At 46.7% G+C, this 21315-nt stretch overlaps 1 protein-coding gene and 1 long non-coding RNA gene across 4 annotated transcripts in view; one reads left to right on the top strand and one right to left on the bottom strand.

Moving 5' to 3' along the window:
* Positions 1-19487, bottom strand: part of LOC130538218 (NACHT, LRR and PYD domains-containing protein 12-like) — a 40292-nt gene extending 20805 nt beyond the window's left edge. The window contains exons 1-9 of one of the 3 annotated variants that reach the window (XM_057055622.1): positions 18701-19047; positions 17993-18097; positions 17610-17722; positions 15686-17510; positions 14582-14758; positions 14299-14472; positions 12296-12469; positions 11916-12089; positions 10529-11384 (exon numbers count right to left, since the gene is read on the bottom strand). In XM_057055622.1, the coding sequence (XP_056911602.1) occupies positions 11204-11384; positions 11916-12089; positions 12296-12469; positions 14299-14472; positions 14582-14758; positions 15686-17510; positions 17610-17722; positions 17993-18097; positions 18701-18912 (3135 nt within the window). In that variant the 5' untranslated portion in view covers positions 18913-19047 and the 3' untranslated portion in view covers positions 10529-11203. Of the gene's footprint in view, positions 1-10528; positions 11385-11915; positions 12090-12295; positions 12470-14298; positions 14473-14581; positions 14759-15685; positions 17511-17609; positions 17723-17992; positions 18098-18700; positions 19048-19359 lie in introns of those variants that run through there. The other 2 variants (XM_057055620.1, XM_057055623.1) reach the window with 2 other exon arrangements.
* LOC130538238 (uncharacterized) lies at positions 8561-9530 on the top strand. The gene is made up of 2 exons (XR_008953824.1): positions 8561-8836; positions 8938-9530. It is a non-coding gene; the product is annotated as an uncharacterized LOC130538238 (long non-coding RNA).
* Positions 19488-21315: the final 1828 nt, after the last annotated feature.

Raw genomic sequence — 21315 nt, 5'->3', positions numbered from 1 at the left:
CTGCATGTGATGGACACTTCAGCTGGCTTTCACTCCCTCTGCTGCCGCAGGGCTGAGGCCAGTTGGACCAGTCACTTGGAACCCGATGAGCCCGGAGCGGATCAATCGGCTCTTAGCGCCAGCGGATGGGTCGGGTCAACGTCGGCCGTTTCCCGCTCCTCCTGATGGCGTTTAAAGGTTTAGCCCATCAGCCAGCGCTGCGAAGGATATTAAAAAGCATTTCCTCCCTGTGAATATTCCTCTCTTAACAAACCATCAGGATGAGGAGCAACATCTGCTGCTGCACAAACCATTCTGGGGTTCACGATGGGGCATCTGGCCTTAGTGGGGGGGGGGGACACAGGGAAAACCAATAAAGAAAACACACCGCAACGCAAATCTGACCTAAAGGGGGTTTAAAGTATCATCAAGGTCTTGAAAATTGAGGAATGCAGCTAAGAACGTCTCCGAATGTGTACAGTTCCTTTGCATGTGGGCGGAGCTTCAGTAAAGGAACCGAACTCCACGTCAGCGTCCCCGTAAAACAGACGCACGGGGAGGTTTGCCTTTGGTTTCCTGGAGATCTGGAGCGAAACATAGTTGCCTGGAAACCGTCTTTAACTTTGAATGCCTTCTTCCTCTAAAGTGGGAGGAGTATAATCCAATAACTTTTTTTTAAAATTCAGCAAAGGCATTTCTGCCGCTCATATTTACCAACAGGTGTGTTGTCACAGACGTGGGAGTGGATATTCGTAATAACGTGATTCTCCTTCAGGAGCGGCAGAAAAAGCTCCTGAAGCTGCAGCGCTGCTGCAGTGGGCTTAAATGACTGAGATGTTCCATCCACTAGCTTGACTGAGAAGATCATTTAAACAAAACTATGCTAAACTAATGCAGCGGGAGGCTTTGATTCGGCTTTTGGTGGTTTCTGTCGTTCTAATTAAATCAGGATGTTGTTGTCATTAGCACTCACGGTTACAGCTGCAGCTGGCAGGAGTTTAAATGTGGAAAAATGAGCATTTTGTTAGCGGATGCTCTGCAGGAGAAGCTACGTTTCAGCGGCCCTGCGTGTTCCATCAGTCAGGGACATTTGAATCGATGCTTTTTCAGCTCCCCACAATCAAGAGTTTGCACAGGGATGTTTCTTATTTCTAGGTGCTCCTGGGAGGCGCCATGTGCTCAATAATGTGAATTGTAAAAGGGTGACAAGCAATTTTTTTGGCTTCAAAGACTTGGCAACGCCTCAGTGGAATTTAAATTACTTTAAATTTCCACAGGTTGCATTTATGGACTCGCTGCGCAGAGAATGAAGGAATATTCTGCCATCAAAGAGGGTCATTTTTCCAATTATATGCACTCCGGTCATGCACATTTGAATACAGCTGAATGTTTTTATGGTTTTCAGGCTGGCGGGGAAGCGTTCTTGGCATCTCCTCTCCTCTGGAGGTGTCGCGTGGGGGGGGGGGGGTCGACCATCCCTTGCTTTCCTATCACCCTCCTCCGGGTGGTGAACATATTGCCGCTGGTGGGCCGCCAGGGTCGGGGCGGCGCAGCCTCGTTCTGCTGAGAGACGCAGCTGGCCCGGCCGGCGTTCGCACAGCCCGAGCCGCACAATCAATCAAGTCGGAATTTCATTAATTTCCTACGGAGGTGAGCAGCCAGGGAAGGCAAGCGCGCCAGCCAAGAAACATCTGGACACGGCGCCGCTCCACGTGGCCGCCGGGCTTGGGCGAGGAGGCCGTTCCAGCGTCCCCTCCGTTATTATTCATCATCCTTCGGCCTGCCAAGAGCGCGCGGGTCAGAAGTTTGTTGTTGGGTTTTCCTCATGATGGAACAAACATCCCAGAAGGACCCAGGCTAACTTAGCGCTAAGCCTTGTCGGTCAGCGAGGGCAGCTGCTGTGCGCTTCACGTCTTTGAAATTGTTGTGACGTCCTGGCGGAGTCTGAGCTCCTCACAGGCGCCGCAGCCTTTATGAAAACACACAAATATCGTTCCTGTTTTGTTGGTCATTCCGACAAATCCACGTGTGTGTAGAGCTGTCGGAGGGACGCTGATGTTTGGAGGCCCCCCTCCGATGATACAAATCTCCTTTGTATCATCACGCAACTCCCTCCCGCTGGCGTTGCCGGGCTAAATGTTCAAAGGCAGCAGAACGCAGCGACGGGGGGAAATATTAAACTTGCACCGCAAACTTCAAAGCCACTTCAAAAGCTTCTTCATGCTTCAGCGCCTAATCCTCAAAGTGCTCCCCGGGATTGCACTGATAGCACCGCCGTGTCTAGCAGGTACAAACATCCTGGTCACCGCCGCTGAGGTGTGGGGCGCAGAGAAAGGAAGAGATGAAAACAGAAAACTAACCGAGTCCAAGTCTCGTCCTTTCCCTGCGTCAAACACAAAAGCCCCCGACGGAACGTCCGGTAATTCCCGACGCCACCGGGGCGATGGAGCGGTCACTGCGGGCAGCAGCAGCAGACAAGGAGGCAAGGTTCAGAATTTCTGCTCAGCCTGAAGGTTCCGACTCCTCCCCCTCGACTCAAATATGGACAGATCACGTGGAATTGGGTGTGTTTCTGTTCTGTCACTGGATGAGGAGCTTCGGAAGTGCCGACTTGCTGTTGCTTTAGCCGCGAGAGCAGAAAAACACGCCGTTTCCTTCTGGATTAATGTGACCTTTTGAAGACAGAAGATGCAATTCTGGCAAATATGAGTTTCACCCCTCTTCACTCCGCAGGTGTCCGGGAGATTTGGATTCACTGAGTCGGGAGTTCAGCGAGCAGACGTGTTATGTTGATGGCACTCAGCAAGCTCGCTGTCCGGCAGGAGGAGCACACGTGGGCAGACCGTCAACACAATCAGACCGACTGAGGGGAAAATCTCCAATGAAACATCCGAGGGGACTCAAACTTGACCAGGAGGGTGCAGCTAGCTGCACACAGGTGCACCACATTAGGGCGGGGCAGCCGCAGACCACAGACAGGAAGTGACCTTAATGTGCAGGAAAGGACTCGTCAGCAGGACATGATAATGGTCCAAATAACAAAAAAATGATCTCTTGTGTTACACACGGAAGAATAAAATGCTCTGCAACTTCTGTTCAAGCTGTGAACCGCTCGCTCCTCAGAACGGGGGGGGTCCAACTCTCAGGCTGTGCCAGCGTGCACGTGGGACTTGTCCCCCTGCTGCAAGACCATAAAGTTTGCCTGCTTTTTTAAATCAGACGCTTCCTGGTTGGAAATTGTTAGCAGGGAAGTCGCCTGCAGGATGCTAGCGTCCAGTGCTGCCCTGTGCTACGCTAGCTCCTGATGGTGATGTGGCTCGTGAAAGATTAAACGAGCGGTTGTGTGTGTGTGGTGGTGTGTGTGTGTGGGGAGGGGGGGTCTAGTGGCCGTACTCTGCCATCCGATTCTGCAGCCGCCAATAGCTGAGCGGGCCCGCGCCGCCTTTGGCGTCCACGGCGGTCTCACCTTAAACATGCGGGTGGGGGGGGTGGGGGGGGCTCTTTCAGACTGTCGCCTGCTCTTGTCCCCGCCGCCTGCCCGGGTGTAATGAATGGCTGCTGTGACGCCGCTGGCAGGTGAGCCCTGCAGCGAGCTGACTGGCGCCCAGCCGCAGCTTTGTGCCGCTGGGCTCTGGGCATTAAAATGCAGAGCTTTGTGCTGAAGGACGCAGGTTACAGCGACATGATTTATGCACGAGCGCTTCCAGATACTATCCTCCAATAAAAGCTTGCAAAGTGCTCTTTACGGCCCGAGTTTGGCTCATTGGAAAGAAGATAAAGTCGATTCATCAATTGGCCTTTACAGGTGGGGAATGCACATGTGCGGAGGATCAAAGGAGATCAAAGCAGCGCGCACGTCCTGCCTCCGACACCTTCATGCTACCTGCTCCGCTTCGCAGCGCCGGGAAAAAGAGCCCGACTGCGACAGGAAACGCCACGCGTGCACGTCGGGAGTTGTAGCCCGAATGCTAACAACATGAATATTACAGATCCTTTCAAAATGGAGGCATCGCACACAAGAGGCTCAGCCTGCGTCTAATTAGCACTCTCCGATTCTCCTCCAGCCACCCGGACGAGTCCGTTTTCTCCACAGTTTTCCGAAAAAAAAAGAAAAGGAATCGGAACGTGAAAACTGACGAAAGCGAAGCAGCCTTGTTTGTGTTTTTACGCCTTCGAAAAGTTCTGTTGAACAAAAGGAGCCGTTCGTTAAACACGCCGAGCGCCCGTCGCCGGCAGATTTGGCCAAATTGGTCGTGTCGCTAAGCTAGCGAAGAACATCTGCATATATGGAGGCTCCCCAGCAAAGAAAAACATCATTAATATAACACATACAGAGCAGCCGCACGCACCCGACGCACGGCGGAGGAAGAGCTGCCGCTTCCAACATCAATTTGCCACCATAGCTTGTGGCTCAGGTGGTTACCATAGCGACACAGAGGTCAAAGTGTCCTCGGGAATATATCCGGAACCCGAACGTTCCGCGTAGCGACAGAGGGAAAGGCCGAACGCTCTTAGACGACACTCAAACTGGCGCCGTTTATTCGGATTAATTAGGCTAGTTCGTATCTGGGACTGATGACATCAACTGAGATCAAGCGGCAGATTAATGCGAGACGTGCTGAGATTGCGTCTCGGTAAAGAGGTAATTAGGCCCGACTGCGACCCTCCTGCCCCGCCGGGGCAACTGCGTTTTGAATACAAACCACGACCAGAGTGACCGGCACAGATAGGACGTAGCATCTGTAGCTAGCAACTGTGGTCGTATCAGAAGAAAGGGGTTGGACTCCACCATGTTAGACCCTCCCTATTAGTAATAAGTAATTAGAGAAACGAAGGTAAAACGTTTAGCCTCTTGAGAATTTAGCCTAGCATTAACAGCTAAGGTCATCTCTATAGTCAGCTAGGATCACCTCGCTAGACCTGACGAGGGCTAATTAAGTGATGAAACCTTTTTTGCAGTTAAATTGATGCGAGTCAAATCTCGACAACAATTTTAGGTGATCCGTACAGATGCTACGAACGAGACGCAGGCTAACGCCTTTAACGTTCATCAGCAACACGCGCGAATGTGAAGAATCTGCAGAACTTTTACCACGAACAGCTTCTGAACCGTTAATAGCTCGCCATGCCGGGACCTTTGACGAGGAGGCCGTTCCAGCGTCCCCTCCGTTATTATTCATCATCCTTCGGCCTGCCAAGAGCGCGCGGGTCAGAAGTTTGTTGTTGGGTTTTCCTCATGATGGAACAAACATCCCAGAAGGACCCAGGCTAGCTTAGCGCTAAGCCTCGTCGGTCAGCGAGGGCAGCTGCTGTGCGCTTCACGTCTTTGAAATTGTTGTGACGTCCTGGCGGAGTCTGAGCTCCTCACAGGCGCCGCAGCCTTTATGAAAACACACAAATATCGTTCCTGTTTTGTTGGTCATTCCGACAAATCCACGTGTGTGTAGAGCTGTCGGAGGGACGCTGATGTTTGGAGGCCCCCCTCCGATGATACAAATCTCCTTTGTATCATCACGCAACTCCCTCCCGCTGGCGTTGCCGGGCTAAATGTTCAAAGGCAGCAGAACGCAGCGACGGGGGGGAAATATTAAACTTGCACCGCAAACTTCAAAGCCACTTCAAAAGCTTCTTCATGCTTCAGCGCCTAATCCTCAAAGTGCTCCCCGGGATTGCACTGATAGCACCGCCGTGTCTAGCAGGTACAAACATCCTGGTCACCGCCGCTGAGGTGTGGGGCGCAGAGAAAGGAAGAGATGAAAACAGAAAACTAACCGAGTCCAAGTCTCGTCCTTTCCCTGCGTCAAACACAAAAGCCCCCGACGGAACGTCCGGTAATTCCCGACGCCACCGGGGCGATGGAGCGGTCACTGCGGGCAGCAGGCAGACAAGGAGGCAAGGTTCAGAATTTCTGCTCAGCCTGAAGGTTCCGACTCCTCCCCCTCGACTCAAATATGGACAGATCACGTGGAATTGGGTGTGTTTCTGTTCTGTCACTGGATGAGGAGCTTCGGAAGTGCCGACTTGCTGTTGCTTTAGCCGCGAGAGCAGAAAAACACGCCGTTTCCTTCTGGATTAATGTGACCTTTTGAAGACAGAAGATGCAATTCTGGCAAATATGAGTTTCACCCCTCTTCACTCCGCAGGTGTCCGGGAGATTTGGATTCACTGAGTCGGGAGTTCAGCGAGCAGACGTGTTATGTTGATGGCACTCAGCAAGCTCGCTGTCCGGCAGGAGGAGCAGACGTGGGCAGACCGTCAACACAATCAGACCGACTGAGGGGAAAATCTCCAATGAAACATCCGAGGGGACTCAAACTTGACCAGGAGGGTGCAGCTAGCTGCACACAGGTGCACCACATTAGGGCGGGGCAGCCGCAGACCACAGACAGGAAGTGACCTTAATGTGCAGGAAAGGACTCGTCAGCAGGACATGATAATGGTCCAAATAACAAAAAAATGATCTCTTGTGTTACACACGGAAGAATAAAATGCTCTGCAACTTCTGTTCAAGCTGTGAACCGCTCGCTCCTCAGAACGGGGGGGGTCCAACTCTCAGGCTGTGCCAGCGTGCACGTGGGACTTGTCCCCCTGCTGCAAGACCATAAAGTTTGCCTGCTTTTTTAAATCAGACGCTTCCTGGTTGGAATTGTTAGCAGGAAGTCGCCTGCAGGATGCTAGCGTCCAGTGCTGCCCTGTGCTACGCTAGCTCCTGATGGTGATGTGGCTCGTGAAAGGATTAAACGAGCGGTGTGTGTGTGTGTGTGTGTGTGTGTGTGTGGGGAGGGGGGGTCTAGTGGCCGTACTCTGCCATCCGATTCTGCAGCCGCCAATAGCTGAGCGGGCCCGCGCCGCCTTTGGCGTCCACGGCGGTCTCACCTTAAACATGCGGGTGGGGGGGTGGGGGGGCTCTTTCAGACTGTCGCCTGCTCTTGTCCCCGCCGCCTGCCCGGGTGTAATGAATGGCTGCTGTGACGCCGCTGGCAGGTGAGCCCTGCAGCGAGCTGACTGGCGCCCAGCCGCAGCTTTGTGCCGCTGGGCTCTGGGCATTAAAATGCAGAGCTTTGTGCTGAAGGACGCAGGTTACAGCGACATGATTTATGCACGAGCGCTTCCAGATACTATCCTCCAATAAAAGCTTGCAAAGTGCTCTTTACGGCCCGAGTTTGGCTCATTGGAAAGAAGATAAAGTCGATTCATCAATTGGCCTTTACAGGTGGGGAATGCACATGTGCGGAGGATCAAAGGAGATCAAAGCAGCGCGCACGTCCTGCCTCCGACACCTTCATGCTACCTGCTCCGCTTCGCAGCGCCGGAAAAAGAGCCCGACTGCGACAGGAACGCCACGCGTGCACGTCGGGGAGTTGTAGCCCGAATGCTAACAACATGAATATTACAGATCCTTTCAAAATGGAGGCATCGCACACAAGAGGCTCAGCCTGCGTCTAATTAGCACTCTCCGATTCTCCTCCAGCCACCCGGACGAGTCCGTTTTCTCCACAGTTTTCCGAAAAAAAAGAAAAAGGAATCGGAACGTGAAAACTGACGAAAGCGAAGCAGCCTTGTTTGTGTTTTACGCCTTCGAAAAGTTCCTGTTGAACAAAAGGAGCCGTTCGTTAAACACGCCAAGCGCCCGTCGCCGGCAGATTTGGCAAAATTGGTCGTGTCGCTAAGCTAGCGAAGAACATCTGCATATATGGAGGCTCCCGCAGCAAAGAAACACATCATTAAATATAACACATACAGAGCAGCACGCACACCGACGCACGGCGGAGGAAGAGCTGCCGCTTCCAACATCAATTTGCCACCATATTCTGTGGCTCAGGTGGTTACCATAGCGACACAGAGGTCAAAGTGTCCTCGGGAATATATCCGGAACCCGAAACGTTCCGCGTAGCGACAGAGGGAAAGGCCGAACGCTCTTAGACGACACTCAAACGGGCGCCGTTTATTCGGATTAATTAGGCTAGCTTCGTAATCTGGGACTGATGACATCACCTGGAGATCAAAGCGGCAGATTAATGCGAGACGTGCTGAGATTGCGTCTCGGTAAAGAGGTAATTAGGCCCGACTGCGACCCTCCTGCCCCGCCGGGGCAACTGCGTTTTGAATACAAACCACGACCAGAGTGACCGGCACAGATAGGACGTAGCATCTGTAGCTAGCAACTGTGGTCGTATCAGAAGAAAGGGGTTGGACTCCACCATGTTAGACCCTCCCTATTAGTAATAAGTAATTAGAGAAACGAAGGTAAAACGTTTAGCCTCTTGAGAATTTAGCCTAGCATTAACAGCTAAGGTCATCTCTATAGTCAGCTAGGATCACCCTCGCTAGACCTGACGAGGGCTAATTAAGTGAAACCCTTTTTTGCAGTTAAATTGATGCGAGTCAAATCTCGACAACATTTTAGGTGATCCGTACAGATGCTACGAACGAGACGCAGGCTAACGCCTTTAACGTTCATCAGCAACACGCGCGAATGTGAAGAATCTGCAGAACTTTTACCACGAACAGCTTCTCTGAACCGTTAATAGCTCGCCATGCCGGTGACCTTTGACCCAGCTGGGAGTCCAGCCTCCAAACCTCGTTGCTATGGAGTGACGATGCTAACTAGTGAAGCCGGTTGGCTGTAGTTTGGTGTAATCACGGTGCCCTGAGCAGCAACTGTCAGGCTAAAAGAAGACGAGAGACGGATGAAAATAGATATTTTTGACGTAACTTTTGTGACATTTCCTTTGAACAAAGGAGCGGCTGACGTCTGGAGCCGGAGCTACGCTAATGCTAAAAGGTTTTTGTCTGCTCAGATCTGACCTTTGCCCAAAATCTGTGCGTCAAAATGACAAAAGGAATCATATTCAGAGTGAAAGCTGCCGTCTGTGCCGAATCTACGTGCGCATTTAACTCTTTTCGACTTTCTTCAGCTTCTACTTTGCGATGGAATCATCCCTGAAATCATTCAAGAGCATCAAAGCGGCGAGCAAGCGCGTTCTGATCGGCTGGAGCGAGTGTCTGTCTTAGGCTATTAAGTGTAAACTTATGGATTAAACCCGTTCATTTATCATTCCTTTCATGTTGATGGCGGCATCACTCGTACAGTAGACCCACTCTGCCTCTTCCTGGTTACCCCGGTGATGACCTTTGGCACCGTAATCATCTTTCTGAGGGGAATCTGTAACCAACCTCCTCATCTGCCCTTCAAAGGAGCCCCGCATGACTCCAGAGAGGAGAACCCACGCCTGCTGTGATGCTCACACACAGCCAGGGCTTTTTCCATCGCCATCGTTTCTCTGGGGGAAATGTTGCATTTCTTTATCTTCATAACAACAAATCTTTAGTTTGTTCTATAGGAGCTCCATATGTTTAGTGTCAGAGACTTCTTAGATTGTGTTCGTTGCTGGCACATAAAGAAAAATGCTTTGATTTTACTAAAGTGACACAAACCCATCTCAACACTGTTTTTTATATCCTCTATATTATTGTGCGTAGTCTGTGTAACTGTTGTGCTTTATTTCTGCTGGCTTCTTTAATGGGATGTAAACCAGCCTGACATAATACCAGTTGAGTGCTTTATTTGATGTTGCCAAAGGTTTAAAAACAGCCTGACAGAATAAGAAATTGTGAAAATTTAGAGGATGAATTATACCTGGTGGGATCTGATCTTGAATGGCAAATTTTAAAGTATTTTATAGGGAAGTGAAATAATGTTTGGACCTCTTATCAGGCAAAGAGAAAGTTGTTAAGAACTGCTCTAAAAACACCCCCTCAGGGGGACTATATCCAAATCTCTCCGTTTACTGATGGGACGTTGAAACGTCAATACGCGGATTCATACATTTAGAACTGGACGTTGCACCAGAACTGGAAGCGCGGACTGATACATTTTTAACAGCGGTCCTGCTTCAGCCCTCCGGGGCTTAATAACAAAATACGAAAAATACGAACATTTTAATTTTGGAAACATTGTTGTCGGTTGTTTGACTTGCCGGCTTTCGCAAAATTGCTAAATACACGCTAGCATGCATGTTTTAAGCTATCGTAGCGGTATATTTTACCATGCCCACGCCCTATAATCCGGAGCGCCTGATGTATGTGTTAAATACAGAAATAGCACCCGTAACTGAGGCTGCACCTTTTAATACGGTGCGCCCTTTGGTCGCGAACATACGGTATATAGAACATAGGGCACGTTTGTGCGTGATATCACTCCGCGTCTGCGCAACCACCACAACCTCCTCTCTTTAGTATTGCTGCGCCAACTGGTGGTCTTTTGGGTTGAGGATAACGGTGATCTATATGTACCTATATGTAGCTATAGCGTCATTGGCCTCCACTCCAGCCACTCCTGGTAGTTCCTCAAAAACACTGAGTTTCTAGTGGATGCACAATCTGTGGAAGCCAACATAGAAACTTATGAAGAGCCAAAGTTCTTGCAACAAAAATATAGTCCCCAATTAGGTTGTTTTGTTATCACACGACCCCGTCCCCATTATCTTAAGAGAATATAAAAGAATGAGTGGAGACAGAAGAGAGAATGAGACGTTTTTGGCGCGTGTTGCTCTTGATTTTGTGTTTATTTTTGCAGTAAACTTAAAGGAGGCCTTTTCACTTTATGTTTGATTCCATTTAAGCTGATATTCCATTCTTGACATCTTTAAATTTACTGTATTCATGGGAGATTTATTTGGTCATTTTGCTTCTTTTTATTTCCTATTTCCTACATTTATTCATAGTTTTTATTAGATTGCAATAAATCCTATAACATTGAACAGACTGACTAAAGTCAAATGAGCTGTGGTTCCCACCGATAGCCGTCATTCTGATGGGTTTTTGCTGGCTGCAGCTGAAATATTCCAATGCTCCATGTCACAGAGACAGTAAATACTAAACCCTAAAGATTCTGAAGGCATGATGTAAAATAGTAACGTATAATACAGACATTTGAAGAGACAATTAAGAGAATGTTTCCATGCTTCTAAGAGTGGCCGAGGAGCCGTTTAGAACTTTATAAAGATGCATTGTGTGATACCAGGAACTAATTTAACTTTAAGGCGAAGCTGCTTCTGCTTTGTCGACCATCGACTGATCTCCTGAAAGTCCACCAGCGCTTTTTAAAAACTGAATTCTTCATCTATGGAGGGAGTAGACGGCAGATGTTTCCACAGATGCTCTTCACCAGTGGTCAGTGAGTGATGCAGCAGATGAGCGGGAGTTGACTGGCTTCAACCAGCTACTGAATCAATGTCTCCAGCCCATAGTCTGGATTCTCTACGAGATCAGACAGCAGCTTCACTCCTGAATCCTGCAGCTCGTTCCAACTCAGGTCCAGTTCTCTGAGATGGGAGGGATTGGACCTCAGCGCCGAGGCCAGAGAGTCACAGCTGATCTCTGATAAACTGCAGCTCCTTAATCTAAATAAAGAAGGGAAACTTTTATAAGGTTATAAGTGAAACCAGTATTGATCTGAAAGGTTAATCAAAGGCATGATCTGTAAATATTTAATTTAGTTACAGGTTAAAAAATGATAGTAATATGTAATTACCACAATTCCAACCTCTCAGGTTTGCACTGTTCCAAAGGAGAATATATATTGTTCTGGCCCTCACTCTTCCCAGGTTCTCCCACCTCTTTCCCTCCCATCTCATCATGGAGATCCATCTCACCTGTGGCTCATCTTTAAAGGCACAACCTGTCTTAGATGACTTCCTGTCCCCCTCACCATCTCCCTCCTCGTTGGCTGGTGTCTACCAGGCACCCTCACCTAGTTTTGTCTAATTTTGGTTACCATCTGTCGGCTTTTTCATTGTCCTTAAATCAATTTATCATGAATAAGTGGTCCCCGTGTGGCCCCCCCTCCTGAAGGAACTGGGCACAACACACACACTCAGAAAGTGTGAGGACCCTCGGATGGAATAATGGACATTTTTGAGAATGGTGTTTACCCCAGAGTTTCCAGTCGGCAGTTTGGAAAGTGGAGAAAACCACAGAGCAGCTTCACTCCTGAATCCTGCAGCTGGTTCAGACTCAGGTCCAGTTCTCTGAGATGGGAGGGATTGGACCTCAGCGCCGAGGCCAGAGAGCAACAGCTGGTCTCTGATAAACTGCAGCGCTCTAATCTGAAAAATGCAGGATGAGGTTATACGGTGCAGGTCTGCATGTTATCTGCGTCAGTACTAAACCTACGTTAGTTCTTAGTTGGGTCAGACCTGAATTCCCGATATTCCAAGGAATGTTTTTAATGTGGTGCATCACAGCAGTGTTGAGAACAGCCTCACTTCACCATCTTAGCAGCTGGTATATAGGTAGAAAAATGAAGACTGACCTGAGCCTCTCCAGTTTACAGTTTGGACTCTCCAGTCCAGAACAGAGCCGCTTCACTCCTGAATCCTGCAACTTGTTGTGGCTCAGGTCCAGAACCCTCAGATGGGAGAGGTTGGACCTCAGAGCTGAGGCCACAGAATCACAGCTGGTCTCTGATAAACTGCAGTCACTTAGGCTAAAATAACAATTATTTTTGAGAGAAGACAAATAAAAATCAACATGTACCAGAGCAAAACACAGCTTACAAGCAACAAACCTCTGGTCCTGCACCGGCTTATCTGCCGTATGTTCCTATTTTGGGTTCTTTCAGGGCGGTTGGACAAGATCTACACCGTATGTAAAGTGTGTGTGGGTCAAAATACCTTCCAAGTTTGTGAGACCACATTTCTCAATAGCACTCAACTCTTGTCAGGAGTTGGGACAAAGCGACCCACTCCTGACAGCTTGTGGGCGATGCTGCAGCGACCCTGCAATCCCTACACTCTCTGGTGAAACCAAATCAAAGGTTTTAGACACTGCTGGATGCTGGAAGGGTGGCTATAGTCTGGACGCAGAGTTCCCCTGACTGCACATTTCTCCAACAATGATTGGCAGCTGGTGTCACTTGTTCTCCAGATGAGAGAAGGAAAGAGAGCCCCCCCACAGTGTGTTTGATTGCCCCACTGCAAGCTCAATGCTGCCAGAAAACATTGCAGGAGCATCAATTCCCCTCAGGGCATCAACAAGGAGCTCAGGAAAAGGTGCAGCTGCCACCTACTAGAGACAAGCACACTGAGCTGAGATTCAAAGCCCTCTCCTCCCAAGAGAAGAGCTTGTTTGTTGGAGGCTCTTCTGGGCGATACCTGGTGCCACAGCTCCAGCTCAGCCCGTCTCTGGAGCTGAGGTGGAGCTGAGCAAGTTTCATGGTTCTCCACCACTTCCTCTCGCTGAGGACCTTCTCAGCTGGTGGTTTCTGCTCCACCTTCCAAGTTGAGCAGGTGATACTTCTGCATTCCTGCCACCAGTGTCTCTGCAGAAAGACTCTTCTCTCCTGTTTTATATTAGATTGTAGAAAATTAGGATTTTTGGTTGATGTCTTAGATGTTGTTGACTAAGAGCAGGTTTTTCTTTAATAACATAGAAAGATTCGATGAGAAGAGCAAATGTATTATTTTATGAGCTACTTCCACTACTATTATATACACATACTTCCATATTGTCTTAGATTGCAGCTGCATTTATTGCATCGTTCATAGAAAGTCATATTTGTGAGGAGAAAAACTCAAATAAGGTCATTTTCTTTAATGACCATTACAACAGAAGGAGGTGATGAACAAACAGATTTATATAAAAATGTGTGAAAACTTATGCATGGAAACCTTTTTAAAATGGTTGCATTGTGTAGAATCGGTGTAGAATCAACTTGTTGACTTCTGATTTGGACTCCAATGGAAGTGAGGTGCAACAATTGTGGATGCTGAAAGCTTCAGAGCTTCATGAAGGTTTCTGTGGTTGGACTGACCTGCTGCCCCTTTAAGAGGGAGGCAGGTTTGGGCTTCTGGCTGGAATGAAGCCACCTCAGATGAGAATGACTGCAGGCTTTCGGTACCAAGGTTTAACAGGGGGCTCACTTCACACTTGGGCTTTTCTCTTTTTTGGGATGGCTTTTCTCAGTAGAGAAGGGGCATGGCACACTGCAGCAGCTTTCTTTTTGGGGTTTCTAGTTTTCCTTCTGATCTTTAAAAGACAGGAAGAACCATTTTTGATTGGTCTGAATGTTTGGGCGGTTTTGTGGCCAGCCTAAAATAAAACAAGACAAATCTACAACTGATACTTCCTTTCTAGTCATTGATGACCATCCTCACATGGGACAGATTTCCACAAACAATTTAATACTGCAAATCTGTCCTGTGTGGTCTTTTTTCTGAGAACTGTAACACTACGTTTATAACAAAGATCAAACATGGAAACATTTATTGTCTAACTAGTTACACCTGGGAAAGTACTGGATCATCTCTGACTGACCTGAGAGTCTCCAGCTCACAGAGAGGATCCTGGAGAAAACCACAGAGCTGCTTCACTGCTGGATCCTTCAGCTGGTTCCAACTCAGCTCCAGTTCTCTCAGATGGGAGGGATTGGACCTCAGCGCTGAGGCCAGAGAGCCACAGCTGATCTCTGATAACCTGCAGTCACTCAGCCTGGAAAAGGAATAAATGGGGCAAATAAAACACATTTCTAAATCAGAAAATGAAGAGAAAAGCAGAAAATGTAAAGAAACTTAGAAAAGAGCAACAGAGGCCTCCTGACCTGAGCGCCTCCAGTCTGCAGTTTGGATGCATCATTGCAGAAGACAGTAACTTTACGTCAGCATCTGTCAGGCTTTTGTTCTCGCTGAAGCTCAGCTCCCGTAGATGAGAAGGGTTTGACGTCATTGCTGAGGCCACAACTTCCCAATCACTCGTTGAAAGAAAACTACCAGACAGTCTGTTGTGTATGAAACAAAAATAGTGAGTCAAACTTTGGGATTTCTCATCAACTCATCTGAGAATCTACCTCAACACAAATGTAGCTCATTTCCTGGAAAAGCTAAATTCAACACCGTAGAGCAACAGTTTGAACGACCATCAGATCTGAAATGCAACTGAATTATTCTCAACATTTGTCTTATTTTAGAACAGCTCATAATTACTCAATATTTAAAATGATTGTAGCAAATGGTTTAAAGAAACGTGCATCTTTTTATCTGTCTATCGGCTCTTTGGATATTTAGCATTTCATCCAATTTGTACGATGGTGCGTCAAGTCTTAATTCAGCGATCCGATCGATGACATCAGAGTCTCTGGTTGCATCGATTGCCCTCAGCTTCTGTTCTATCTGCCTGTTTCCCTTCAAATCATTTTCACTGCACCTTTTGTTGCTAGTGATGAAGTTGCCACCTAACGGGTGTGGAAAGGCTCAAACAACTTTGTGGGTCACATAAAGGCTCCAAACGGAACCGCCACAAAGACCTAAAACACCCATTTAAACCAACGAGGCCGGCTGTTTTTACGTTGAACAAATGAAGCAAAATAGTCACGTGTCATTAGTTAAAATGTGTTTTTCTGTCATTAGAATACGATGTAAACAAACAAACAAAAGTGATTTAATGACATGACAGTAATTTCATGATAGTCAGTTAACTTGTGGCTCCTATTATTCCTGCCTTATGTTGGTTTGTCTGGATTGACCTTTGAACTTATATCCAGCCAGTGTTGAACATTTCTGGATGAATTGTTGTTGTTTTTAATTTATGGACGCTGCAATGGAGATAAAGAATTGAAGGAATGACCACTGGAGGGGGTATTGCTACCTGACATGATCCACTCGCTTGATTTAAACGCCGATGTCCGGCCCCAGAAATCTTTACTTACTCGACCTTCCTGCAGTTCCTCACAGCTGGAATCAGGCGACGTTGTCCCTCATCTGAGGTGTTGTACTGCTGCAGGTTCAGCTCATCCAGAACCTCCTCTGACATCTGCAGCAGGTAGGCCAGAGCTGAACAGTGGATCTCTGACAGTCTCCTCTCTGATTTCTTCCCTGACTTCAGGAACTCTTGGATCTCCTGATGGACTGACTGATCCTTCATCTCCATCAGACAGTGGAAGATGTTGATGCTTCTGTCTGGGGAGATTTTATCACTGTTCACCTCCTTCAGGTTGTTGAGGACCTTCTGGATGGTTTCTGGGTGGCTGTTCCTCTGATCCAACAGTCCACCCAAGATCCTCTGATTGGACTCCAGAGAGAGACCATGAAGGAAGCGAACAAACAAGTCCAGGTGGCCATTTTCACTTTTGAGAGATTTCATTAGTGCTCTCCTGAGGAAGTCATCAAGAGATGTGGCTGGATCGTTATTTGTAAACAACCATGAAAACCAGGAAAAGTCGTTTGGTTTCGAATATTCTAGGAACTGATATATAACCACTGTGTCTGTCCTGGTGTAACGGTGGAACATGTAGACGGCAGCCAGAAACTCCTGAATGCTCAGATGAACAAAGCAGTAGACTGATTTCTGGAAGATCACACTCTCTCTCTTGAAGATCTCTGTACAAACTCCTGAGTACACCGACACCTCGGAGACGTCCAGTCCACATCGCTCCAGGTCTTCTGAGTAGAACATGATGTTTCCTTTCTCCAGATGTTCAAACGCCAGCCGACCCAACTTCAGAAGGAGTTCTTTATCAGCCTCAGTCAGTTCCTCTGGTCTCTGCTTTCCTCCATACTTCTGCTTCTTCCTCTTTATCTGAACCCTCAGGAAGTGTGAGTAGAGGTCAGTCAGGGTTTGGGGCAGCTCTCCTCTCTGGTCTCTGGTCATCATGTCCTCCAGAACTATAGCAGTGATCCAGCAGAAAACTAGGATCAGACACATGATGTGGAGGCTCCTGGAGGCCTTGATGTGTGAGATGATTCTCTTGGACAGATCTTCATCACTGAACCTCCTCCTGAAGTACTCCTCCTTCTGGGAGTCAGTGAAGCCTCGTACTTCTGTGATCCTGTCAACACACGAGGGAGGAATCTGATAGGCTGCTGCAGGTCTGGAGGTGATCCAGATGAGAGCTGAGGGAAGCAGGTTCCCCTGGATGAGGTTCACCAGGAGCACGTCAACGGACGATACTTGTGTGACATCAGAGATGACCTGATGGTTGTTGAAACCCAGTGAAAATCTGCTTTCATCCAGGCCATCAAAGATGAACAGAAGTTTCCAGACAGTCAGATCTTCTGCTCTGATCTTCTGTAATGTTGGATGGAAAACATGAAGCAGTGAGAGAAGACTGTGCTGCTCAGCTCTGATCAAGTTCAGCTCCCTCCATGAGAGCGGAAGCACCAGACTGATGTCTTGGTTCTCCAAACCTTCTGCCCAGTCCAGACTGAACTTCTGCACTGAGAAGGTTTTTCCAACGCCGGCGACACCGTTGGTCAGAACCACTCTGATGTGTCTCTGTTGCTCCGATAAGACTTTGAAGATGTCCTGGCACTTGATTGGAGTGTCCTGGATGTTCTTCTTGGAGGTTCTCTCAAGCTGTCTCACCTCATGTTGTGTGTCCACCTCCTCACTTTGTCCCTCAGTGATGTAGAGCTCAGTGTAGATCTTGTTCAGCAGGGTTCCACTTCCTGCTTCATGAGTTCCTTCAGTCACATGTTCACATCTTCTCTTCAGACTGATCTTATGGCCTTCTATCACCTCCTGCAGATCACTTCCTGAACATAAGTAAACCAATGATTTCCATCTATAATAAATCATCAACACAACTACAAATTCATGACATCACAAGTTAATCTCATATTGAACAGTTTTACTTTGTTTGGGCTTCATTTCAGCATCTCCAGATCTGCTTCCAGATTGTGAACAAGAGGACTCTCCTGGTGGAGCTGCCTGGTCCCAGTTTGATAGGATGTGCTCCCCCCTCTCACTATGAAACACATCTCTATTAGTCCTTTGATTTATAGGATGAAAGAACCTGATCAAGACTCAATATTGTTCCAGAATTTATGTCTGAATTCATCTTTCAGTTTAAACATGATTCTTGTTTCTAATCAACAATATTCACATTAAGTCTGTAACTCTATGACTGTCTGAGGTTTAAGTGTTAAACATCTCCAATAATAAACTCACAACCTGCTGCTGTTAATGTGACTAACAGCTGCCACACAAACACATCATCACGCTTTAGTTTTCTTACATTTCCTCTGAACTTCTGAAGTCTATTATTCCTCCATCTTTGGACCGGTCACTCTTCAGGGACACCCAGCTGGGCACTGTGGACTCTGCTCTGTCCTCGTCCATCCTGAGGAAACATCAGAAATAGTGATGAGACTGTGATGAAGGTAAATAATCTGGAGAGGTTGGAGTTAAATAATCCCAATTCACTGCATTTTTATCAAACAGGAACATTTCTAATCCATTCTGGATAACAACTGAATCAATAAATCAGTGATGTCTCTGTATCATTTTCATGTTTTCAGAGTTAAAGCTGCTTTTTTTAACTGTTCCCTGCAGTGAGAAAAGAACTGGCACCTTTTCCAGCCCCTCATCCTGCAGCACTGAATGTGCTCTAAAGTTCTTTCCAGAGCAAACGTCTCTGCACTTGCAGCAACATGTTGTAGTCATGGATCCGTGAGGAGAACCGGATACAGGAAACGCCCCCACTTTGATCCCAAAACCCAACTGGTGGCCAACGGTGGTCCGGCAACGACGGGGACGCTGGTCCATGGGGCCCACAACACTGGTTTTCCACAGGCCAACATGGTGAAAGGACTGTGCACCGTTTCATTTTAAAGAGCTGGTGAATTTCATTTTTCACGATAGTGGAGGCTAATACCTACAAAATGATGTTTTGTATGGTTGTGAAATGTTCTAAGGCAGAGTTATGTGGTTCAGAAAACCTTACTTTAAAGGTGAGCCTTGAGGTCCCATACCGAAGTTTTCAGGGTTCTCTTTGGACCTGTCGCTCTTCATGGACACACAGCTGGACACTACGGACTTTGCTCTCTCTTCCTCTTCCATCACACATTCGCTCAGTTTTAAATGTGAGTCTAAACGGTTAAGCAGGAACAGTCTGCTGACACAGAAAAGAAGATTAAAGAACATGATTCTCAGCATGAAGACAAGCAGAGGTCTGTCCAATGACGTATTGTCGGCTCATTCACATCAAAATCTATTATATGATGTCACCCTGTACATCATACAGGCCACATATATATTGGAAAAAAGTTTTGGGACATCTTAAAAGTTTACACCATGTTCCTCCAAATATAAAATAGTTGTGGAAAAAATGTTTCTCCTGGGTGTTTCAGAAGGTGCGGTGGCATCAGACGGACGCACACAAATACAAATGAAATCATTTTTTATCTGGTTATGGTTTACAAGAAAACCTAAATTCTTTCAAGATGTCAGTTCTCAACATTAAATTCAACAAATAAGATGAGAATGCATTCAAAACTAAACAGAAATACGTCATCACATCATCAAAGTGGGTCAAATGCAGCATCATCTTCTGTCATCTCAGACAGGATTCCAAGAAGAGGATCTTCATTTTCAACAACGCACCTTGACATCTCATCATGGCTCGTCTGTCAGATTACAAGCAGCTTTTTTGATCAGGCGCATCATGTTTCTCACCAACACATGATGGTGCTGGAAAAAACATCTGTAGCCTGACCTAGAGGTCAAAACTCTGCTGGTCCATCGGGCCCACAACACTGGTTTTCCACAGGCCAACATGGTGAAAGGACTGTCTTCAGCTCAGCCACTAAATGATCTGGTGCTACATAACATACTAGTCAGGACTTTTTAACTTCCCTCCTTTGTTCCCCTCTTCAATTATTTCTATGATCCAAGTCCTCAAAGATCACTGCTCTCTTTAAAATAGATGAAAGAAATGACACCCACTCCTGCATTTCTTTCACAGTGGTTCCACAACATAGAACAATAAACCACTGGGAGAAAACGTGCAACATGAACCCAAAATCCTGTTGGTGTCCTGTGATCCTGTGTGGATTTAGTTATTTAGTTTATTGTCTTAAATTGGTCCGGCTGAGAGATGCTAACTTGCACACGATTAGATGTTGTTTGACAGGTAATACCAAAATATCCAGCTGTGACCTGGACTGTTGAACAGCTCTAATAACTCTAGAGCTTTTCACCTGTCACAAAAATGTCGCTCTTCCTGCTTCGTCTGAACAGAATACTTTCACTTTTAAAACCTAATCAACAGCTTCATGGCGTATATATTACTACCATTAAAGCATTCTGGGAGGGTTTAAAGTTCAAAGTTCTTTTAGGATCAGTAACAAAGAGCAGAAAAATAAACTAAACTTCACTTAGAAAGACTATTCAACTATAACTAAAGCCAGACTATAAGAAAGTTAAATAAGCCCTCTTCATTTATAATGTATAACGATGCTTTGTGCTAAAACTAAATATGAAGTCTTGTTGAATTTTCTTAAGCCAAGAATTCTTCAGCTCTATGCAGCTCTTCAATAGTAACAAAAATGTTTTCAAATCTGATTTTATCTCCAAACACAACTGTCAATTCTTTTCAATAATGCTCTTCGTTTACTCACCTTGTCGGTCTTCAGTCTTCCTGCTCAGTCTGAACGGAATACTTTGACCTTTCCTCTTTCCTCTGTTAATGAACAACTTTATGGCTGTTGATTAATATTCCACTACTATAAAAGCATTCTGGGAGGGTTCAAGATTAAACGTTGTTTTGCTATTTTAATGCCATAAATATGTTTTTGCATTTAAATGAAAACTGACTAACTTAGTTAAATAAATAAATAAGATTTATGATGCTTGACAGATTTGAAAGACTTGTAAAAGCAGCATATTTCTGCAGCCCTGGAGTCCAGGAGGAGCAGCAGAGGTCAGAATGTGTCGGAGCGCGTTTAACTATTGTCTGCAGTCCACGCCTGTCCACCGGGTGGCGGTAAAGCACCACATGATATTTCTCCTTTTTGGAACTTCTTCAGCTGCGTTGAGCTTTAAATCTTCACCTGTCGCTCCCTTTAAGCTCTAAACTTTGCGGTTCTGTGTGTAGTTTGTTGGTTTAAATATTTCTGATGAATTCTGATGATGACTGAAACTGTCAATGACCAATAGAAAGTTCGTCCATTTTTCTACTGCGTCACACATTTTCATTATTTATTGTCATTTTTGGGTCTAAACTGGACCAGTTCTGTGAGCTGTTTTGCTTTTTCTGTGCACCAGATGTTCCAGGCAGGTTCCATCATCGGACACAGACGGAGACAGGTCACGTGACAACAGTCAGCCTTTAGTTCTTTATTACAGGAGGATCTGGTTTATATACAGACACGTATCTGCAAAATACTAAAAAGTCTATGAACCCAAAGTACTAAAAAGTCTACATCCACGCACACGCGTGTATTAAGTGTTTATACACACGTGTGCGCGTACGTGCACACTGTATATTCATCTAATAACTGTTAGTTTCTAAAACACCAAAGTAGAGTCACTGAGGCGCGGCTTCACCTCCTTTACACC

This window comes from Takifugu flavidus, chromosome 14 (genome assembly GCF_003711565.1).
Source record: "Takifugu flavidus isolate HTHZ2018 chromosome 14, ASM371156v2, whole genome shotgun sequence".
Taxonomy (NCBI): Eukaryota; Metazoa; Chordata; class Actinopteri; order Tetraodontiformes; family Tetraodontidae; genus Takifugu; species Takifugu flavidus.
The sequence above is the reverse complement of the archived record's forward strand: the minus strand, read 5'-3'. Positions and strand labels throughout refer to the sequence as shown.